The 23,857-nt window shown below is 41.5% G+C and overlaps 1 protein-coding gene across 4 annotated transcripts in view; it reads left to right on the plus strand.

The window, feature by feature from the left end:
• Positions 1-204: 204 nt before the first annotated feature.
• Positions 205-23,857, plus strand: part of LOC116324876 (Fc receptor-like B) — a 33,117-nt gene continuing 9,464 nt past the window's right edge. Inside the window, exons 1-5 of one of the 4 annotated variants that reach the window (XM_039609105.1) lie at positions 205-381; positions 3,873-3,914; positions 3,998-4,267; positions 4,354-4,587; positions 5,962-6,329. In XM_039609105.1, the coding sequence (XP_039465039.1) occupies positions 345-381; positions 3,873-3,914; positions 3,998-4,267; positions 4,354-4,587; positions 5,962-5,969 (591 nt within the window). In that variant the 5' untranslated portion in view covers positions 205-344 and the 3' untranslated portion in view covers positions 5,970-6,329. Of the gene's footprint in view, positions 382-3,872; positions 3,915-3,997; positions 4,268-4,353; positions 4,588-5,961; positions 6,330-17,237; positions 17,361-23,857 lie in introns of those variants that run through there. The other 3 variants (XM_039609104.1, XM_039609103.1, XM_031745643.2) reach the window with 3 other exon arrangements.

Below are 23,857 nucleotides of genomic sequence, written 5' to 3' on the forward strand. Positions count from 1 at the left end.
ATATGCAAACTTATATCATTAAAAGCTTATACTGACTACTAAGTACAATTTTCCATTGACAGATACTTTCTCCAGAAGATGTTGGATGAAGCTAGATGGACTAATAATAATGTATATTTCATTCATCCCTGTGGGAAAATTCCTCTCTACATTTAACCTATTCACTCTGTGAAGCAATGGGCAGCCACCGATCTAGCGCCCAGGTGACTGGCACAGGTGTGTATCTAGGACAGCTTTTATTGTGGAGGTGCCTCCTGTCAGAGCAGTACAGCTTCCTATTGAGAGTCTCCTGAGAGGAGGGTGAGGTCCGAGGCAGTGAGGAGCTCTGTAACGGGACTGTGAAGATGAAAATGAGGCTGCTGTCTGTGATCCTGCTGCACGGTAAGAAGAGCTTCCCACCTCTGATCCATCACACACACTGAAAAAACTGCTCCTTCAGTGTGTGTGTCTCCTTTACACACACACACACACAAACACAGATGTTGTCAGGGTGTCAGGATGTTCAGCCTCTGTATGCTTGGATTTTCTGAAAGTTTCTAAAATTCAGCAGGTGTGGTGAACAGCGGGGAACCTTGCTCACAAGTCTTTATGCATCAGAGCTGTGTGTGCTGTGTTACTGTTTGCAGGCTTTATTGATCAGCACCTTCCTGTGGTGGTGCTGAAGATTGATTTTGTGCATTTAGTGTAAAAAGAATGTTTTTTGTTTTGTTTTTTGTTAAATGGAAAGTCTGCACATTCATGTGGACACAAGCTTGTTCATGATGCGAGTCAGGGTGATCCGGGGGTGGGATTGACAGTTTCTAATGAAAAGGACACAGAAAGAGAAAGAGAAGGACGAGACCGTTACACTGATCATCCAGACGACTCTCCACTAGTTTGTACTTGTCAAAACTGGCATCCTACATAATGAACCTGTTCTTACACTGTTGTTTTGTAACCTGTTTGATACACTGACATGAGTCCACTATCAGATAAGATCATCAGTAATCTTCACTAAAGCTGTTTCTGTGCTTTAATGAAACCTGACTGAAACTCTTCAAATAAGCCATTCCTCTGCAGATGATCTGTTAGCTGTTTGACAACTACTCTTTGATATGAAAGGAAGGTTGGAGATTGGCCTATAATTGATCCCATCATCTAGATTTATAGACAACAGCAGGAAGGACTCCCTCAAGCTTTCTTTATGGCAGCAAGGTTGAATCAGTCTGAGGGACGAGGAGCTCTGCTGCCTCAGCAGTGAGGATTGTGATGGTCATCCATGATGAAGAGCAGTTTGCTTAGTGACCTCTGACCCTCACTAGCTCAAGACATACTAAATAACTCATTGAAGTGCTGCAAGCTAACCTGTTTATCCTGCACTAAACTACCCATGATTTTCATGTATTAATGGAATAACATAAAATAAGCAGTGTTGGGGAGTAACGGAATACATGTACCGCCGTTACGTATTTAAAATACAAAATATGAGTAACTGTATTCTGTTACAGTTACAGTTTAAAAAGGTGGTATTCAGAATACAGTTACTTTGTGGAAATAAATGGATTACACGGCGGTGTTTCATATTGTGACAGGACTGTTTGGGTTTGTTTGACAGCTACATTTCTTTTGTTCCAGGCGGCAGCGTTACGGTTGCCATGGTTACAGGGTGATGTGCTCTCTCTGCGACTGTGTGTTTCCTGGGTGAGAGAGCGCTTTTTGTTGTTGTTGTGCTAAGCTAATAGGCAGAATGCTACAGGCATACCCCTTAAAAATGTAGTCTCATGGGCAGTGTAGTCCGTGCTGCTGGGAGAATGGACTGCCATACACGTTATGTGTCTGTGAGCGAGGGAGGGAGAAAAAGGAAAAGCACGAGCTGTCACGGAGCAGATTCAGGAGCTGGAAGCATGTAAATATAATAATTCCTCCGAAACAATAAGTTCTGTTGGAGCAGCCTTTCAGCGCCTCTCTCTGTCTCTTGCAAGCAAAGTTGACCCAGACAACAAAGTAAAGCTAGTGTTTGGCTACGAGCCCAACATAGAACCTGACGTATTAGTCAGAAGTCCCTTTACTAAGGTCCGGAGCTGTGGACCATCAGTAAAAGTACTAAATCACACAGCAATAGTACATTCATTTAGTTGTAAAAAGCATGATAATATATACTCAGAATACTCAGAATACGTTACTCTCATTGAGTAATGTAATGGAATACATTACAAAATACATTTTGGGGCAATTTCTGTAATCTCTAGTGGAATACATTTTAAAAGTAACCTTCCCAACACTGCATTTAAGTATACTTTACTTTGTTTGACAATATGAAAGCACTTCACATACAGGTCCAATATGTGATTAAAATCATGGCTTCTTTGCATTTCCAGTTCATGACATCACACTAAGCAGTCCTTCTCTTTAAATCTGAGCTCTCTTCTTCCTCTCCTGTCCTTCTTTCTTATCTTTCTCCATCTCTGAGTGAAGTTAGCGCTCTTTCTTTCCTCTCTTTGAAATACAGCAGCTGGACCTTTAACTGTAACACACTGTGAGACAAACTGCACACAAACAGTTTTTGTGTTTGCTGATGTTTCTTATGCTCATGGAAACGCTGGATTTGACATATAATAAACCATTACTCCCTTTATGCTCGCTCCTCTTCAGCAGGGCTAGCTAGATGCTGAAGTAGTGTGACTTATTGCCCCGCCCACTTTTACCACTTAGGCACAGTAACATTATTTGTACTTTGGTAATGCCCACCTCTGTTGATGAATCATGCATGATTTATGCAGGGTTTTTTGTACGCAATATAAGAGAATGAAGCTCGTGCACCAGGGGTGTCAAAATTCCAGGCCTTGAGAGCCGGTGTCCTGCAGGTTTTAGATGGTCCCCTGGGTAAACACACCTGAATCCAATGATTAGTTCATTACCAGGCCTCTTGAACTTCAAGACATGTTCAGGAGGTTACTTTTCAGGAGGCTATTTAAATCAGCTGTGTTGGATCAAGGACACGTCTAAATCATGAAGGACACTAGGGGCGTTTATCAATATGCGTACTTGTGCGTACTTGCGTTCTCGTGTACTCGTGATACGTCATCAGTCGGAGACCAAGTACTGTTCCAATTCGAAGTACGCATCACGCCGAGAACGCGAAAAAGTCCCGGATGTGTTCTCGATCTGCCCGTTTTATCGAGCATGCATCGGTGTAGACTTGGTACAGCTATATATCCCAGAATGCATTTCGTCCAAAACTCAACAGCGGACTCCCGGCACATCGCCCCCCCCCCCACTCGCGGTCTTCTCACTGCTCAGGTTAAAGAAACTCCAGCAGCTGTCTATAGTATTGAGTGTCCACTAGAATAGAAATAAAAGCGTTCTAACATCTCACCTGCTTGTTTTTATTAAGGTATGTACATGTACACTATTTGTATTAATAGAGATTTCACTACTGAGGTTAAAAATGATATATAAGTCACGTAGATCACTTCTAAATGTTAATGTTTGGTTCATTTCAGTGTTTTATTTGTTCCTGAGTAAACCGGTTTGGCTGTGATTAAAGTTAAGCTTCATAACATGTTACTCACAGTTAAATTAGGAGGGGACGGCAGTAAAAACTCCGGACCTGTGACATCATCACGTACGCTGGTGTTCCGACTGTACAAATCACGAGTCCGTGCTCGCATACTTGAGAATTGAGAAACGGCCCACGAGTCCGTGCTCGCGTTCTCGGCGGGTACGTACTCCCGTGCGTTCTCGGCGAGTACGTACTCACCGAGCACGCGAGTACGTACTCGCGTACTTGGGCATTGATAAACGGCCTAGGTCTCAAGGCCTGAGTTCCCCACCCCTGTAGTACACTCTCACACTTTCACTGACCTTCAGTGACCTCTGTCCTCCTGTTGCAGGTGTGTGTGTGCTGCTGCTGTCTGCACCGACTGTTTCTGCAGGTGAGTTGATGAAATGAAAACAATCAGTGAGACTCCAACAAGAACACATACACACTCTATGTGTGTATCTCTCTGACCTTCAGTGTCTCTGAGTGTAACTCCAGATCACAAGCAGTTCTTCAGTCCTGGTGCTCTAGCGATTCTGACTTGTGTTGATGATGATGGAAAAACAGTTGATGAATGGACAGTGAAGAGGACCAGAGCAGGACTCACTGAGAGGTGTGGAGCAGCTGCAGGCCTTGTTCTTGAAAGGTCTCAGTGTCAACTTCAGTTGTGCAACCCCTCTGATGGAGCTTACTTCTGTGAAAGCTCATCTGGACGGCGTAGTGATGAAGTCAACATCATTATTTCAGGTACAGATGTTCCAGCTGTGTCTGTATGACTCTGTGTTGGTGGAAGTCTGTCTCTGTATCACTCTGTTTGTGTCTCTGTTGGTCAGCTGGTTCCCTGATCCTGAAGGCCCCTTCATTTCCTGTGTGGACAGGAAGTAATGAGATCCTGCTCTGTCAATTCAAAGATCCCGGGAACTTTTCTTTATATAAAGATGGTGAGAAAATGAGATCTGATCCTGAAGGAAAGTTGACTCTCACTAATGTTCAGAAGTCTGATGAAGGTCTCTACTCATGCTCAACTGGTGTTGATCGGTCTCCTAAAAGCAGACTGACAGTCAGAGGTCAGTTCAATGATCTTTCTTATTCAACCTCTTTTCCTGGACTTTAGTAGAAATGTCATAGAGATCAATGAAAGGTGGCAGGTTATATCTTACTTTATCGATACATGTTCTGTTAATGTATTCAGGTCACATAAAGTAGGAGAGCCAGAGAAACTTATCCCATCATCACAAAGGTTGGAATATTAAAGAAGGAACAAAGAAGTCCATCTTCACTGTGGTGGCACAAAACCTCTATTTCACTTTAAAACACTGCTGGATTTACTAAAGAGACTCAGTGTCAAGTTGTGACTGACAGATGTGAACATTAGTTTCTTTTCAGGCCCATGTTTCTCTTTCAAGAGGAGAATATTTGAATGAATCACACAAATGTGAGTCACTAAGTTTTTAAGTGTACACCTTACTGTAAATTGCACTGAAGCAACCACAGAGAAAAGCGCATCTTATTGCTGCTGTGATAAATGCAGGGAGTCTGTTTGGAATGAGAACATGTCCTGCTCATCAGGCCCACCACAGTTGAGACACCCGTCCATTGGTATTGTAGGCAGGTTTGCAGGCATGTGTGTGAGGGGAGTGCAGGAGAGGAGTCAGGACGCAGCCATGTGGAGCTGCTGTAGTGAGAGACTCAGAAGATTTAATATTTTATTTGAGCAATTTGGCAGTGAATATGCAAAAGTTTAATCAGGTAGAATCACTCGATCCAGTCGTCTGCAGTTGATCCTGATTTAACTCATTTATTCTATAATGCTGATTTCTGTCAGCGGTCTTGGGATGAATGTGAGAGAAGAAGATGGGTACGCCCAGACCGTCACTACACTCCTCTCCATCCTGTGCCTGATAAAGTCCATAAATAAAGCCTTTCATGACTGATAGTCTCAGTGTATCCTCTTCTACAGGAGGCGACTCAGGAAAACCTGAAGCTCCTTTCTTTCTTTCAGCTCTGTCTATCAGTGAGGAAGCTTCCACAGACTACTGGAACTGATAAACTGACTGAACCATCTTTGTCATTGTTCCCACAGATCCTTCTTGTAATGTAAAAGCTCCTCCTCCTTTTACCCCTAAAACACCCACTCATACTATCAGTACAACAGCCCCTCATACTACTAGTACAAAAACTTCTTGTGTTACCAGTAAATCAAAAAAGACCAATGATGGGTGGTACTGGTCCCCATCCTCTGGCCCTCCTCTCATAGCCTCAATTATGTCAGGTCTGGTTTCTGTGGTTTTCCTGGTTCTGGTTTGAGTTCTGCTCCTTTGTTGGAATCTAAAATGTAAGAAGTGTGTCAGCTGAGTCACAAAACACATACATGTGTGTGTTAGGAAAGTTCAAAGGTCACCAGATCCAAGCTGAAATTGCTGATGTTTGTCTCTGAACAGGAACGTGAGAACACACTCTGCCATATGGAGGACCTTCATCCTACTGTCTCTGATTGGCTGCTGTTCTGTGACATCATTGGCCCATCCTGAAGCTCCAGTAACCAGTATAAAAGGGGGTGTGTCTTCACAGTGTCAGCTTTGCTGTTGTATCTTTACTGTCGGGCCTGGGATTTTTCATGTTTGGTCTTTTTATGCAGCACGAAGTTGGTTTTTTTTTAAAAAGTGCTTTTAAGTAAAATATTTTGGGATTTTTAAAGGTTTTCCTGCAGCTCTGCAATGACTTGTATTTTGAGACATGACAGCTGTGACTGTGTGTGTATTACACAGTTTTTGTAATCATAACCCATTAAAGTTTCTCACCACAAACATATTCATGTCCGAGTCTTTGTTCAAAGGAACTCAGAAGAGAAGAACACAGCACCATGACAGGGTTGCAGTCAGTGGAAAACTACGCATATTAGTAGATGTTCCTGCTCATCAGTGGGATGATATGTGATTAAGACTGTTAAATGAATGTTAATCCAGCCACTGGCCCCGCCCACAGTGCCTCAGCTCACTATCATGTTGACCTTTAAATGTTTTAAAGGTAAAATATGACGTCTTTCCATCTGGTTTACTTCCTGGAGGGTGCTAACTTTCTTCAGTGTCTCTGAGTCATGTTGATGATGGGCAGTGAGGAGGACCGAATAAAAAACATAACACATTGCAAATGTGATACCCGCTAAGATCATTTCCTTTAACTCTGATAATCTTTTCATTTTTAAATATCCTAAATTCACTAGTTTAAACTAGAGGCCTGGTATCATAACTGTTTGCCTGTACTGTACGAGAGCTTAAAGTCCCATCTTTCTTCTTCAACTTGAATATTGTGAAATCTACTGCAGCATCATGCTTCCATCTGCAGATGATCAAGCTTGATTTGAACTTTTTTTTTTTTTAAAGAGGTTCCTGTTTGAGCATTCTGTGAGGAGCTTGCATGTCCTTCCACAGTCCACAGATATGCATCTGAGGTCAACTGCTGAGTCTTAATGAGCTGCGTGGATAATTGTGGCTCTGAGTGGAAAAGTTCCACCTGTTGTTCTGTGAGCCAGACTCTTGAGAACAGTGCTGATGAATGTCATGAGACCTTTGCACATGCAGTAAGTAAGGAAGCATTTTCCTGTGTATGCTGATATCCTTCATTCATCCTTTTCATATAGTCAATAAGATTCTGAGAATTGTGATTTATTTTGAGTATATACGTTTTTATTTCAGCTTTTAATGACTTTGTTAAACTTGTTAGTGCTCCAGGATACGGTCTTCTTATGGTGTCCTTCTTCATTGCCCACTTTGCTGCTACTGAAACATCAGTCTTTACATTTCCTGCTCATTAACAAATCTGAATGTCTTCCAGTCAGCAGCTCTTCATCACTCCTCAGTATCACTCCTCTGCTGTTCTGATATCGTTCTGCATTGCAGACAGGTGAATGTATACATCATCACAGCTCATTTCTTCATTAATGGAAGTTAATGAAGTATTGGATCTGAATCTAAATCAGAGCTCATCATAATTAACGTCCACCAGTCTGATGAAGGTCTCTACTCATGTTCAATTCAATTCAGTTTAATGCAATCCAATTCAATTCCATTCAAATCAATTCAATTTTATTTACACAGCGCCAAATCAAAACAACAGTTGCCTCAAGGTGCTTTATATTGTAAGGTAGACCCTACAATAATACATACAGAGAAAACCAAAACCCAACAATCAATCCATAAACAAGGGCTTCCAATGATTTTCAGGTCATTGGTCTACCGACCTAGTGCTGGACTTAACCAATACTCAGCTGACGAACTTCTGCGACTTCGCTTTCACCTGGCTGCTCCACCGCCGGCTGCGCTTTATCTCCACACAGATATCGCATTCCTCCCTCGTTGAAAGTACATTCACCGGGACTCTGGTAAAATTTTCACCATGACGACTCTAAGCCAGTACAGTCCCTCTGGTCTCGTCGCCCTTCACGGAACTTTGAAAGGGATGTTGACCACAGTGTTTTAGCCAGCCTGCCCAGGTCGCCTAATACCTCTCTCCAGTCTGACAGCACCGATGTCAACTTTGGCTTCCTTAACATCCGCTCCCTTAGGAGCAAGGAGATCATCTTGGATCTCATCTTGGATCTCCTCACAGATCGTAAGTTTGACTTTTTCTGTTTGACTGACATGTGGCAACAGCCCAATGACTTTTCACAGCTCAACGACTCCACTTTTTTTTTTTACACCTGCCAACCTCGTGGGTGCGGCCATGGTGAAGGTCTCACAGTAATCTATCGTGAGAACTGGAAAGTCATGCTGTTGTCTGTACCTGTCTACAATTCCTTTAAATCCATTGTCTGTCAACTCTCAGCACCTGTTCCAACTGTTATAGTTGTCATTTACTGCCCTGTATAGTCTAATTCTGTCTTCATAAGTGACTTTGTTGATCTGCAGACTCACATAGCTTTCCCCAAATATCATACTCCCAGAAGTATGATATTTGGGGATTTAATAATCATATGGATAGCAGTGATCATCCTCTCACCAAAGATCTCTCATCCTGCCTCGATACTTGTGGCTTTAAACAACATATAAACCTTCCTACTCATACTAAGTGCCATACTTTGGACCTAGTTTACTGCTCTGGACTTTTTCCTTTTAACTGCAAAGCTGATGAACTGCTAATTTCTGATGACTTTGCTTCTTTCAAAATGACCTTTTAACCAAGAACCCTCATACCATTTCTTTTCAGAATATTATGAATATCAATCCTGATACCCCTTCCTTTGCTTTCTCTAGTCATTTGCATTTTCATAACCTGCTCACCCAAGAGGACTTGGTTTCCTATTATTATTACGTCGTTGAAGAGAAATTGTTCAAGCCATGTTTCTGAAGTAACAAAGAGGCGACGAATGGCCTGGATTGCAGCCATTCAAAGACCAAATATAACGTCCCAGAGCACTCCAGCTCACATGTTAGTCTGCTCCAAGCATTCCCACAAAGGTCAGTGTTTTGTAGTAGTTAATACGTCATTTTTCATAACATAATTGGTGATTTAAGTTACAAGCAAGTGTGGCGCTGAACAGAAATTGTGGCACTATGCTCCTTTGTTTATTGTGCATAAATAGTGAAATGTCCTGACAGAATATTGCGTTTCGCTTCTGTTATTACCACGGTACATTGACAAAAAACATACTTTTATTCACAGGATAAAACAGGGTTTTTTGTATCACTAATTGCCCAGTACGATTACAGCATACAATATTATTGTCACTGCTACATTTCTGTGATGCGTACCAGAAATTATTTCCACTACTAATTAATTACCGTTGAGCTCAAAGGTCCTATTAATAAACGGTTAACGAATGTATATTTATGAAGACGATTTGTGAGACTGGTAAACTTACCTTTGTTTGTACGATGGTCTTTCGTTCTACACGGCGTATTTCAAGGTCCTGTACCCATCCGTCGGTAAACTGTACCCGGGCTTGTGTATGTGTATGTACTCACTCCAAGAACCGTATAATTATAAATATGAGCGTAGTGAAAGTTGGGCAGCACGCTAACGTTTTTTATCCACTCTGTGTGCTCGTAAGGGTCTGACCCTTTCACTCCTTTGATTTTTTCCTTGTATCTTTTCTTTGACTTTTCATCGAATATGTCTTTGTACGGTCCGGCATTATTCTCCTTCGTTTTGTACATTCCTTTTGTGGGGGGCAAAGAAAAACCAAGAAGGTATTGGAACGGGAGAAAGAACGTTTTGCGGTGCTGAAAATGTTTGCGTTTGATGCGGTACTTGGATTGTTTTGCCACAGTTTCCCGCTGCCACGGTTTGTCCTTACTCAAGGACAGCTTTTACAACAGGGCAATAGCCCTAATCAATGCAAATAGCTGACCTGACTGGCTACCTACCTGGACTTTTTTGGGGAGTGAGGTAACAACGGTAAAAACAATAACAATAATAATATTTATATTTACAACAAGGTGCATTAACAATTAATGTACAATAATAACAGTGTGCAATACAAATACACTTATTCTTCTTTTTTAATACTAAGTTATTATACTGTGTTGTGTTGTTTGTGTTGTGTTGTGATGTGTCGTATCAGGTCGTGTTGTGTTATATGTAGTGCCGACGTAGGACAGTTTTCCAATTTCATTGTACTATTGTACTATGTAAGACTGTGCAATGACAATAAAGAGTCATCTTATCTTATCTTAACCTCCTAGGACCTGGCGTCCACATATGTGGACATCACATTTTGGGTTATTTAGACCAAAATACTCAATTTTGCTTTACAAGGGCCTGATATCCACTTACAAGGACATTATACTGCTACTGTTCTATCAAAATTTTAAACAAATATCCTCATATGTGGCTCTCATTTTTCTTTAAAACAAAAATAAGGTAAAAAAATTAATCTGGTAACTCTTTGTTTTTACGTTCATTGGGCCCAAATATCAAAGAGAAATTAAAAATGCATGCCGTGGAAGAGTTCGGGTCTTAGGAGGTTAATGCACTTTTTAAAACATCTGGAACCAGCTCCTTCATCTATTCGAGAGCGGAGCTGCTGGCACTAAGAAAAAAGGCACAGACCGGCATGCGACACAACATACCGACTGAGATTAAGAGGAGCTACCGAGACTGCAAAGCTGGAACGAGGAAAGCAGATCACCGGAGGCGATTCAAACCATCAATCCCGACAGGGATAATGGGCAACGTGAACTTGCAACAGAATAAAATGGATGAACTGTGTGCTCTGAACAACCACCGACTATACCGTGAGTGCAGTTTGTTTATCTTCAAGGAGACATGGCCAACCAAGCTAAGGCCACAGGCTAACATAGACCTATGTGGATTCACATCCGTGAGAGGTGATAGGGACACACAGGCCAGTGGAAAAAGCAGAGGTGGGGGACTCATTGTCTACATTTACAACAGATATTGTAACCCCAGACACGTCTCCGTTAAAGTATCGGTATTCCGTCCGGACCTATGCCAATGTATGCCACTGTGAGAGATGCATACAGAGCCACCCCCTCATCCCATTAGGGAAGTCAGACCACAACCTGGTTTACCTACAGCCACAATACACACCCCTCGTCCAAAGGCAGCCTGTCACAACACGCTCCATCAGGAGATGGACCCCAGAAAAGGAGGATGCTCTGAGAGACTGCTATGACACCACAGACTGGGATGTGCTTCTGAGCCCACATGGTGAGGACATAGAGAGGGCAACGCACTGTCTGACGGACTACCTCAACTTTTGTGTGACACGGTCGCCCCTGCTAAGACGGTACAGTGTTATCCTAATAACAAACCGTGGGTAACACAGGAAGTCAAAGCTGTCCTCAACATGAAGAAGAAGGCTTTCAGGAGCAAAGTGAAGGAGGAGATGAAAGCAGCACAGCGGGAGGTGAAACACTGCCTGAGGGAAGCAAAGGACACCTACAGGAGGAAGGTGGAGCAGAAGTTGGAGAGGAACAATATGAGGGAGGTCTGGAATGGTGTGAAAACCATCGCAGGCCACAACACCAAGAACAGCACAGTGGGGGGGACTGTGGAGAAGGAACTCTCCTGTTGAAGAACTCAACAACTTCTTCAAGAGATTTGACCAGCCCACAACCCCCCCCCCCCACCCTCACCTTTACTACAGAGCCCTCTCCCCCTCTCCTACTACCTCGCTCGCCCCCTCCCCTTCCTGACACTATGACACCCCTCCTCCAACCCTTCTCTCAACAGCAGGATATCCCCCCCCCCCTTCCAATCATCTCCCAGTGTCACAATGGATCAGGTCAGGAGACAACTGAGGAAGCTTTGCCCCAGGAAGGCAACAGGTCCAGGCAAGGTGTGTCCTAGGATGCTAAAGGCGTGTGCTGCTGAACTTGGGGAGCCACTACAACAAGTCTTCAATCTCGATCTGCGACTGGGGACAGTGCCTGCCCTATGGAAGACATCCTGCATCGTCCCGGTCCCCAAAAGGAACCGTCCCAATGAGCTGAATGACTTCTGACCGGTGGCACTGACGTCACATCTTATGAAGACTCTAGAGCGGCTCTTCCTCAACCTCCTCTGACCACAGGTACAACATGCCCAGGAACCACTACAGTTCGCATACAAGACGGATGTCGGAGTGGAGGATGCACTCACACCTGGACAAGGGAAAAGGCACCAGGATCCTGTTTCTTGACTTTTCCAGTGCCTTTAATACCATCCGGCCCTGTCTGCTTCAGGAAAAACTGGACAGGATGGAGGTGGACCCCTGCCTGGTCGCTTGACTCTCCGACTACCTCACTGACAGACCACAGTACGTCAGGCTGAAGGACATCATATCTGACACTGTGGTCAGCAGCACAGGAGCACCACAGGGAACTGTGCTGTCCCCTCTTCTCTTCACCCTGTACACCTCTGACTTCTGCTACAACTCTGAATTATGCCACATTCAGAAGTTTGCAGATGACACTGCCATCATGGGGTGTATCTGGGATGATCAGGAAGAGGAGTACAGAAGTCTGGTGAGGAACTTTGTCGCATGGAGTCACACAAACCACCTGCAACTCAACACCTCAAAGACCAAGGAACTAGTTGTGGACTTCGGGAGGTCCAGAGAAGGTCCACTGCCGATTCAGATAGAGGGAGAGGAGGTGGAGGTGGTCAACAAGTACAACTACCTCAGGCTGTGGGTGGACAACAAACTGGACTGGTCATGCAACACAGAGCACCTGTATAAAGAAGCCCAAAGCAGACTGTACTTCCTCAGGAGGCTGAGGTCTCTTACCATCTGCAGGAAGCTCCTGAGGATGTTTTACCAGTCGGTGGTTGCTGGAGTTCTTTTCTATGCTGTGGTGTGCTGGGGGAGCAGCACAGCAAAGAAGGACTCATCCAGGCTGGAGAAACTGATCAGGAAGGCTGGCTCTGTGGTCGGCATGAAGCTGGACACTCTGGTGTCAGTGGCAGAGAAAAGGACACTAAAGAAACTGCTGGACATTATGGACAATGCTGGGCATCCTCTGCACACGGCCATAAACAACCAGAGGAGTCTGTTCAGTGACAGGTTGCTTCTCCCAAAGACAAGAACCAACAGACTTAAAAACTCCTTTGTCCCACAGGCCATCAGACTGTTTAGCTCCTCACTGGAGGGGAGAGGGAGGGGAAAGAGGAGGACAAAGGAGGGGGGAACAACTAAGCTGTAGTACTTTTTCACTGTGCAATACTTTTATTTAATATCCAACGGTGCAATAGACTTCAATACTTGAAATGTGCAATTCCATTGTATTCTTATTCCTATTTTTTCTATTTATCCCTTTGTATACTCTTTATTTATATATGGCTCTGTATTTATATATGTGCATATATGGTATATTTCTGCTCACATTCTGTAACTTCTGTCGGTGCTGTGCTATTTGGAAACCGAATTTCCCGGAGGAACCCACCCAAGGGATTAATAAATTTTATCTAATCTATTTGTCATGGATTTGCTGTGTGATGGTTGTACTTGTCAGCTCAGGTCCGTAGGTTTCTGCAGGTGTTAGCATGTCTGGTGTGCTGGCAGTCACGCTTTGCTTTGTAAGTTGACGCTAAGTTGATGTTTCTTTCTGCTTGTTATGATCTACTTTATTCATCATTTTTCCGGAACCACAAGCAACTCCATGTCCCTGTGTGACACTAACGTGCTGCAGCTCGTCCTCTGTGAGCGGTTGGTATCTTGGCTCAGGTGATCAGTTTCTTTTTCAGGTCACTTTCTACATGCTGATCATAATATGCAGGTGACCTCAGTCAGAAGGATGATCCAAGTGTTCTGTTTACATGTCTGCTGAGTTCTCTTACAGATACCAGACTGCTTGAAGCCTCTGTCCAGAACCGTTGGCTGGTCACACAGATGAATAAGACAAATTCAAGGTCAACTGAACAGAGAACTGTCCCTGCAGTAGCCAGTTCTGTGGTGATGTATTTCAGTACAGTAGTTACTTTATAGCTGATGACAGTCTTTACAAGGTTAATGCAGCGTTCCAGGATTCTGGTCCAGTAACTGGGGTATCTTGTCACACAGCTCCACCTGTGTTGGTAGATTCAGTTGCAAGCTTGCTATCACTCTCTTCCTATTGTTCTCTTAGCTATCAATAGGAGTATCATTAGAATATACAGGGAGTGCAGAATTATTAGGCAAGTTGTATTTTTGAGGAATAATTTTATTATTGAACAACAACCATGTTCTCAATGAACCCAAAAAACTCATTAATATCAAAGCTGAATGTTTTTGGAAGTAGTTTTTAGTTTGTTTTAGTTTTAGCTATTTTAGGGGATATCTGTGTGTGCAGGTGACTATTACTGTGCATAATTATTAGGCAACTTAACAAAAACAAATATATACCCATTTCAATGATTTATTTTACCAGTGAAACCAATATAACATCTCCACATTCACAAATATACATTTCTGACACTCAAAAACCAAACAAAAACAAATCAGCGACCAATATAGCCACCTTTCTTTGCAAGGACACTCAAAAGCCTGCCATCCATGGATTCTGTCAGTGTTTTGATCTGTTCACCATCAACATTGCGTGCAGCAGCAACCACAGCCTCCCAGACACTGTTCAGAGAGGTGTACTGTTTTCCCTCCTTGTAAATCTCACATTTGATGATGGACCACAGGTTCTCAATGGGGTTCAGATCAGGTGAACAAGGAGGCCATGTCATTAGTTTTTCTTCTTTTATACCCTTTCTTGCCAGCCACGCTGTGGAGTACTTGGACGGCGTGTGATGGAGCATTGTCCTGCATGAAAATCATGTTTTTCTTGAAGGATGCAGACTTCTTCCTGTACCACTGCTTGAAGAAGGTGTCTTCCAGAAACTGGCAGTAGGACTGGGAGTTGAGCTTGACTCCATCCTCAACCCGAAAAGGCCCCACAAGCTCATCTTTGATGATACCAGCCCAAACCAGTACTCCACCTCCACCTTGCTGGCGTCTGAGTCGGACTGGAGCTCTCTGCCCTTTACCAATCCAGCCACGGGCCCATCCATCTGGCCCATCAAGACTCACTCTCATTTCATCAGTCCATAAAACCTTCGAAAAATCAGTCTTGAGATATTTCTTGGCCCAGTCTTGACGTTTCAGCTTGTGTGTCTTGTTCAGTGGTGGTCGTCTTTCAGCCTTTCTTACCTTGGCCATGTCTCTGAGTATTGCACACCTTGTGCTTTTGGGCACTCCAGTGATGTTGCAGCTCTGAAATATGGCCAAACTGGTGGCAAGTGGCATCTTGGCAGCTGCACGCTTGACTTTTCTCAGTTCATGGGCAGTTATTTTGCGCCTTGGTTTGTCCACACGCTTCTTGCGACCCTGTTGACTATTTTGAATGAAACGCTTGATTGTTCGATGATCACGCTTCAGAAGCTTTGCAATTTTAAGACTGCTGCATCCCTCTGCAAGATATCTCACTATTTTTGACTTTTCTGAGCCTGTCAAGTCCTTCTTTTGACCCATTTTGCCAAAGGAAAGGAAGTTGCCTAATAATTATGCACACCTGATATAGGGTGTTGATGTCATTAGACCACACCCTTCTCATTACAGAGATGCACATCACCTAATATGCTTAATTGGTAGTAGGCTTTCGAGCCTATACAGCTTGGAGTAAGACAACATGCATGAAGAGGATGATGTGGACAAAATACTCATTTGCCTAATAATTCTGCACTCCCTGTAGTTTTTGACTGGACTATATGTCTCTCTAGGTATAACTCCTAAAAGAGATCTTATTGGATTCAGTGGAGACATAACTTGTCTGTTTCTTCTTTGATTCTTATCCACAATCATCGGTTTAATGACAATCCCAAAACGTATGTGAATATTTTCCTGTTTTCTCATCTGATTTTAAATTCCAAAGGCCTGCATTGTCCCACCTACTAAAGCCACTGCCTCACACAGAAGGCTGGAATTCTTTCAACTGCCTCTCACTGGTACGGTCTTTGAAACAGATAATTGTTGTCCACACCTTGAGAGTACTTTCTATTGTTGGGTTTTTGACCGACTTTGAATTAATGAAAGGTAGTGTTGATAAAGACATGTTCTTAGCTGTACTTTCCTTAATCTGGACCTAGTTTTCTGTCATCAGTTAAGTTTTGTAATGTTTTGTAGCGGCTCTTATCGCGGTCAGCAAATCAAGTTGCATTTTGAGTTTAAGCCTAGTTTCTGTGAGTTTGCACTTTGGTCCTGTCCTGTCTGCACACAGCATCTTTCATTACAGGATGAAGCTTGTCATGTTCTTCTTTGTCTTATAATGGCCAGAAATTGTTTTTTTTAAGTCGCACAAATAATTTGTGTGGAGCTTATTTGATGCAGAACACCTGATTGTTCTGTAAATAGTAAATCATTATCAGAAAAGCTGCATTTTTATGTAAATAGCTGCAAATGGATTTGTTATTTGCAAAACTTGTGTATAGGTTTTTAAAATGTACAATTTATATTTTTTATTTCAAGTTATGAAAATGATTCCATAAACATGTTTATGGTGGTTACAGTAAAAAATAAAACTTTTTCCACTGAGAGTTTGTTTTTTTTATCTGATTTTAGATCAGCTGTGGTAATACAGTATGTCAAAATGAAAAAATAAAATAAGAGTAAATTCAGATATGTGAGGTTGTGCTGAAAAGAATGATACCAAACAAGGCAAATACCTAGTTTTTTCATGTTGAAATGTAGAGGAAACATCAAAAGTAGTCAAAAACAGATGATTATACCCTGGACCTCAGAAGGTGACACACTGTTTTCTAAGTAATGCAATAGTTACTTTTCCTATTAATTACTTACTTTTAAAATATTGTAACTCAGTTACTTTGTTAAAGAAGTAACTACTAAGTATAACTAATTACTTTTTGAAATTAACCAACACTGCTGATGTTGACCTCTCCCAGTTTGAGTTCTGACTCACTGTCCAATCAAAGCTCTTTGTTTCTCTCATCACTTTCTTCCAGCAAAGTTTAATCATGGCTCATGTTGGATGATTTGTCCAGTCATTTTCACTCCAGTTTTATTCATATTTTGCCAAATCAAAACCTCAAGGTGCTTTATATTATAAGGTAAATACAGTATTACAACAACAGAAAGAAAACTTGAAGCCTAATCCAGTGTTGGCTGTGGCTGGGAGGCCTGTGCTGTCTGAGCCTGATGCTGGATACTGGTTAACTGTGTCTGAAACACATGACCAGGACGCAACTGGCACAGGTGTGTATCTAGGACAGCTTTTATTGTGGCGGTGCCTCCTGTCAGAGTGGTACAGCTTCCTGTTGAGAGTCTCCTGAGAGGAGGGTGAGGTCCGAGGCAGTGAGGAGCTCTGTAACGGGACTGTGAGGATGAAAATGAGGCTGCTGTCTGTGATCCTGCTGTACGGTAAGAAGAATTTCTCACCTCTGATCCATCACACACACTGCATTCAGCCTCTGTGTGCTTGGACTTTCTGAAAGTTTCTAAAATACCACAGGTGGGGTGGATAGCGGGGTTGTTCCTTTGGGTTTCTAACCTGGATCAGAGTAAAGCAAAGGATATGTTGGATCAGAAAGCACTGCACATTTTATACTGTGCTTTACTACTGCCATATATGAGCTACTGTGTAGAGTTCCGGGGAAACACATGCAAAAGTAACACACAAACAATAGCTATAAAACAGAAAAGGGCCATTATATTAATAAATTATATGGGGTACAGGGACCATACAAATGTACTCTTTGTCAAAATGCAAGCTATTAAATTCCAAGACCTCGTGAAGCTTAAAACAGTGCAAATAATGTATAAAGAAATAAATTGCTTGAAAAAAGAAATCTGTAAATTGTTCATTGAAAGAGAAGGTGGGTATAAGTTCTAGAACAACTTTAAAAATTATGTCTATCTCATCTCGCAGGAGTTAAATTATGAAACAGTCTAACAGAAGAAATAAAAGAAATTAAAACATAAACCAGTTGAAAATAAAATATAAAAAATGTATTTTAAATAATTATAAGAGTGAAGAAAACAGGGTAAACCCAGGACGGTAATGTTGCTGACAATGGTGTTGTAGTTCTTTTCTGTTTTGTTTGTTTGTTTCCATAACTTGTGAATCTACAAATTTACACATTCTGTCTTTTTCATATGAAAAGAACTATACTGTGGTGGGGCTTGTTTTGTTTTGCTTTACTTTTGCTTCATATGTTGTTTGTTTAATTTAAGACTAAAAGAAAATTAAATGAATGAGAGGTCAAACTTGAGGAGGTAGGGACAAATAACTATATACTTCTACCTACTCCTTTTCAAACAAATAATGGATATTTTGTAACGATTGTGAAGGCACATGTTTGAAATAAAATGAACTGAACTGAATCAGAGTGTGTATGCATTAACTTCAGTAGACTCTAAGCTCTGTTAGAGAGTTTGGAAAAACTTCTTCCAGAGAGAAGGTTGTTATAAACTCTGCTTCTGTGCTCACAAGTCTTTATGCATAAGAGCTGTGTGCAGTTATTTCTATTTATTTCTATTTTTGACTTCATGCTGTGTTACTGTTTAGAGGCTTCATTCACCAGCACCTCCATCTGATGGTGCTGGAGATCGATTTTGTGTATTTTATATTTATATAAAATGTATGGAGATGTATAAAATGTATAAAACTTTTTTTGTTTTTGTTTTGTTTTTCAAAGGGGAAAGTCTGCACATTCATGTGGACACAAGCCTGTTCATGATGCGAGTCAGGGTGATGCGGGGGTGGGATTGACAGTTTCTAATGAAAAGGACACAGAAAGAGAAAGAGAAGGACGAGACCGTTACACTGATAATCCAGACGACTCTCCACTAGTCTGTACTTGTCAAAACTGGCATCTTACATAATGAACCTGTTCTTACACTGTTGTTTTATAACCTGTTCAAAACACTGACATGAGTCCACTATCAGATAAGATCATCAGTAATCTTCACTAAAGCTGTTTCTGTGCTGTGATGAAACCTGACTGAAACTCTTCAAATAAGCCATTCCTCTGCAGATGATCTGTTAGCTGTTTGACAACTACTCTTTGACATGAAAGGAAGGTTGGAGATTGGCGTATAATTAGCTAAGACAGCTGGGTCTAGAGATGCTTTTTAAGTAAATGTTTAACTACAGCCAGCTTGAAGGCCTGTGGTACACAGCCGATTATTAGAGATAGGTTGATCATATTTAAGATTGAAGCATTAATTAATGGCAGGATTTCTCTTGGTCTTTACAGATTTTTTTTTCAAAAGTAATTAGTTACTTTATTACTAGGGATGGGTACAGGTATCCGGTGCCATTATTGCACCAGTTCTGACATAAAGGGTAGTAACCAGACTGAAAGGCAGCGTACATTTCGGTAGTGATGTGCAGTTCGATCCTTAAATATTGATTTCTCCGATACCAGTCATTTATGTTCTAGAATCGATTCTCACATTAAAATTTTGATATTTTAGTATTTTAGGGTAAATTTGTAGTTTATCATTAAGAGGAACACAGTGGAAAGAAACTATAACATTCGGATTGTCTACATTGGAAGGAACTACTTCCTCTTCTGCCCTTCAAAGTCATGTGTGAAATACGGCTGTATAAATGTGTCGCAACCCCTTGGCGTGCGCACTCACAACAACGGCTGAGCGTAACTGGAGTCATGTGCGGACGTATTTTACCTCCACAAACAGCTGAGACGTGGTTTGCGATACATGTGGCAAAAAAGTGAAGTGTTGCCGCAACACCACTGACCTTGTTAAACAGCTCAGAGTAAATCATATCACAGAATATGATGAGCGTATGTTGAGGTGAACTGAAGAGGAGGAGAGGGACAGGTGCCGCTAGGGCGAGACAGACGTCTCTCATGGCGTCCTTTAGTGCTGCAGGCAGGCAAGGTGTTCAAATAGCACATAGCTTCAGGTTTTTTTTATTTCTGTATGATGAACTCTGCATTATTGAGTGATAAGAACAAGTAATCTGATGTCCTGTAATCATTATGACACTATAATTTGAGATACAATAAATAAAATAAGTTTTTGTACAATGTATCGGTATCGGATCAGTATCGTTGATACCACCCTGAATTTTACTTGGTATCGGATCGGAAAGTAAATCAGTGGTATCGCACATCACTATATTTCGGTGCTTTTTTCCCCCTTAGACTCAGATTTCCTGAGTCATACACTTTGGATTCTAGCCAATCATTTTAGCTTTCCAAGGATAGTAGGCGGGCCCAGGTACTTAAGTTCTTTTACAGCAGAGCTACAGATTAAAAATGCCCAAGGCACAGAGGTCAAAATTCTAGCTGTACTTCACAGCAAAATGTGCAAACTCAGCAGCCTGCAACAAGTGCTTTAAGGTGATACTGTGATACTGTCAAAGGAGGTAACACCTCAAATCTGATGAAACACCTAGCGACGTATAGCTTTTTGTTAAAAGCCGAGAAATGCACTGTATTTGATAGCTTGCTGCAACACCGAGCACATCTTCTGCGGGTGTGGTGCCTGTTATCGGACCCAGAGTTAGCAACATCCCCCAAGAACCTGAAGAGTAGAGTCCTGGCCCCTAGCCCTGTCAGTGCTAGGGGCCAGGGGTCAGTGCTAATGGAGTTAGAAATGATGACAGATGATGATGGCAGCAGCAGCCGTTCTTCTCTGCGTGAGTAGCTTAATGTTGTACGTCTGTGAAGGTTCTCAGTCAGTCTGTGAAGGTTCTCAGTCATCCAGGTCATCGTAGTCAAAGGAGTTTGCAAAGAAAAGCGTCTGGACTTCTTTGAGTTGCTTGAAGACGTTTCACCTCTCATCCGAGAAGCTTCTTCAGTTCTAAGGTCAAATGGCCGAGAGTCCCAGATTTAAACCCAGTGGGAGTATCCCCCCAAGGAGGGACAAAGGACCCCCTGGTGATCCTCTAATCACATGCGCCAAGGTGTGAAAGCGGGTGTGGGACCTTAATGTTGTACCTGTGTAATTTACGTTGAGTAGGCTAACCACGTTATTACATTAATGCATGTAAGGTGAACTAGCAAACACAGTTGTAGTTACATGCGGCTGTTTTCTTGTTTGATGGCAGATACTCCCTTCACCCTGGCTAAAATGACCAAAGAAAAAGTGGGAAACCGCTAAACATGAGAGTTTTTTGGACAAAGTTTGTGGGTTTTTTCCCATTGTTTAAGCACTGCTTCCAGCCAAGAGTGATACCACATATACCCTATAGCTGCCGAAAAGGCTAACATTGTTATCTTTTTACCCCCCCTCCCCCCAAAAAAACAGCTAAACATGAGAGGTTTTTGGACAAAGTGTGTGTTCTCCATTCTTTAAGCACCGGTTCGAGCACCGTTTAAGCACCGGCACCGTTTCAAAAGTACCGTTTGGTGCTGGTATCAGATAAATCCTTAACCACACCCATCCCTACTTATTACCTAGTTTGGTTTTAAAACACTCTAGGCACCCTGAATAGATAATAAAGCAATCGACCTTTCAGCCCAATTCTATTTTTTCTGCATAATCCATCATATAAAATTGAATCAAATGAAAAAAGTCTCTAGTCCAACAGAGCTTATCTTTATATTGTCACATGCTGTAGTGCCATTTTTGGGAGTATTTCAATACAATCATTATAGCCCAAATTTTAATAATATTTATGCATTTGGTCCATAGTAAATACATAAATTGCAAAACAGTGCAATAACCTACAAAAAAATGAAAATTATTTCTCATTTTTAATTTTTTTTTTTTACATATATTTATATATTTTATAGCAGAGGTTTATCCCTCAAAACTTTAAATACAAAAAAGCCTTCATAGTTTTATTTTTGAGATACATCAATTTATATATATACTTCTGAAAAAACGAAAAACAATCCTATAATTCAAATTTGCAAAGAAAACAGCATATGCATCAAAATAAACTGTTTAAAGGAGTGCAATTTGAGTTCTAAGCATCCCAAAAACTATTCAGAAAAGTATAAAATCAAACATGACTTTTAAAAACAGCAGTATAAGTTTTTAAGGCCTACAAGTGAAAAACTACATTTTCCGCGAAAGTCATGTCACTTCCGGCAGGCAATCCGGTCGTAAAGTCTGACGTCACTAGCCATGTCTGGGCCTAAACTCTGCTGCAGGTCCATATATCAAATGATCACTATGGCATTACTGAGAGTTGAAAAACTGTCTAAAATCTTTCATCTTTAATAAAATGATCAGCGTTCTGCTCTACCAGGTGTAACAATTGAGTTTAACATCCAGGCATCCATGAAAATGGAATTTATGACATTTAATGGAGTTAGAAGTTAGCAGGAAGTTAGCTCGCTAGCTTCTATCTAAATACAATATATCATGTCCTGACTGCGGGGTTTTGGAAACAAATTAAAACGTACAGCTCTGCTATAACTTCCAACATAAATGAAGACAGAAAACTAAACAGCAGTGACGTTTGTAGGGTTACTGAAGTTTGGCTAGCTGGTATACAATGATGTGCTACGTGACCACTAGCGACACAGCTATGTTAGCATAATATAAACAAGCTAACTTTTTTCCCAATCGATAAAAGTTAACGTGAGTGTTCTCGGTGGTCAGGAACAAATGTAATCACATGGCAGGATGCTGTAAAAGGACTAAACTTCAGTCACGAGAACAACTGAGATAATCCATCCACAATACGAGGTTAGTCATTCATATACTGCTGCATGGGCTGGTTTTAAAAACTTAGCTTAAATAAATGATTAGCGGTAATAAAAGCCGAGGGAGGTCAACAGTGATCACTGACTGTTTTAGGAGCTTTTTGAGATTAAATAGAAGAAAATACAAAACATTAAATATGTTAACAACACAAAAGCCATATAAAACGCAGACTACTTAGGCCCAGAAGTAGGATTCATCATGTCATCACTTAACGACCGGATGGCGGACATGCGATCGTTTGCGCTGACGTCTATTTCAACATGGGAATTGTTACAAACAGCTGATCAGATCGGCAAAGTGTGTTTCTGGAATATTATGTTTTTGTTGCTGCAAGTGCTTTTTATGCAATTTTTGCAAAGCTATATGTCGAATGAAACCGTCACCTAGGACAAGCTGATGGCATAAGATATAAGTACAACTCCTCGGGTTTCATATGCAAAAACTTTTGATGTGCTAGCTTACGTGATTGCAGTTCTACAGGGGTTTAAAAATAGTTAGGCAAAACAGAGCGTGCCTGCTCTGACTGCTTTTAAATAGAGATGGCACGGTACCATTTTTTTATGTCCGACACCGATATCATAAATTTGGATATCGGACGATACCATATTCTGGTAAGTTAAAGAGTAAGCAACCTAACTACTAGGGTTGCAAACTCCCAGCAAAAACTAAAATAAAATAAAATAGGGAACCACCCTCAACCTCATGATGCTTAATCGACGTAATCAACTTTAATTTGATGCAGTGTGAAAAAATGCTCAGAAATAAATTATTTTTCAAGAATAATTAAATAGATTCAACATTTTTCTTCAACAGAATTGCAGACTGCCCAGATGGTACCTTCCGAAAGGAAAAAGTACTATAGCTTACTAGGGTATATCAGACTTAATAGTTACTATATACAGTAATGGACTTCTATACATTTTACATCAGATTAAAACTTTGGGTGTAAGATTCAGATAATTATTTATTAAAAGCTAGACATAAGTGTCTTTGTGCACCCCCCCTTTTTTTTTTTCCTGTTAATGCCCTATTGGCCCCCCTGGCTAAACTTTGCTAGACCCGCCCCTGCACAGTTACCATCCGTCATCCGTAAATAAATTCTAACAAGCTTAAACGTGCTGCTGTTGTTCAGCCGCTGGTTTCCTCTTTCTGGCGCGTAGTGGGCGATGAACAAACAAGAGAGACGGACTCGCGACAGAAAAGCCGATCAGCTGATCATTGATCAG

This window comes from Oreochromis aureus, linkage group 3 (genome assembly GCF_013358895.1).
Source record: "Oreochromis aureus strain Israel breed Guangdong linkage group 3, ZZ_aureus, whole genome shotgun sequence".
In the NCBI taxonomy this organism is placed as follows: domain Eukaryota; kingdom Metazoa; phylum Chordata; class Actinopteri; order Cichliformes; family Cichlidae; genus Oreochromis; species Oreochromis aureus.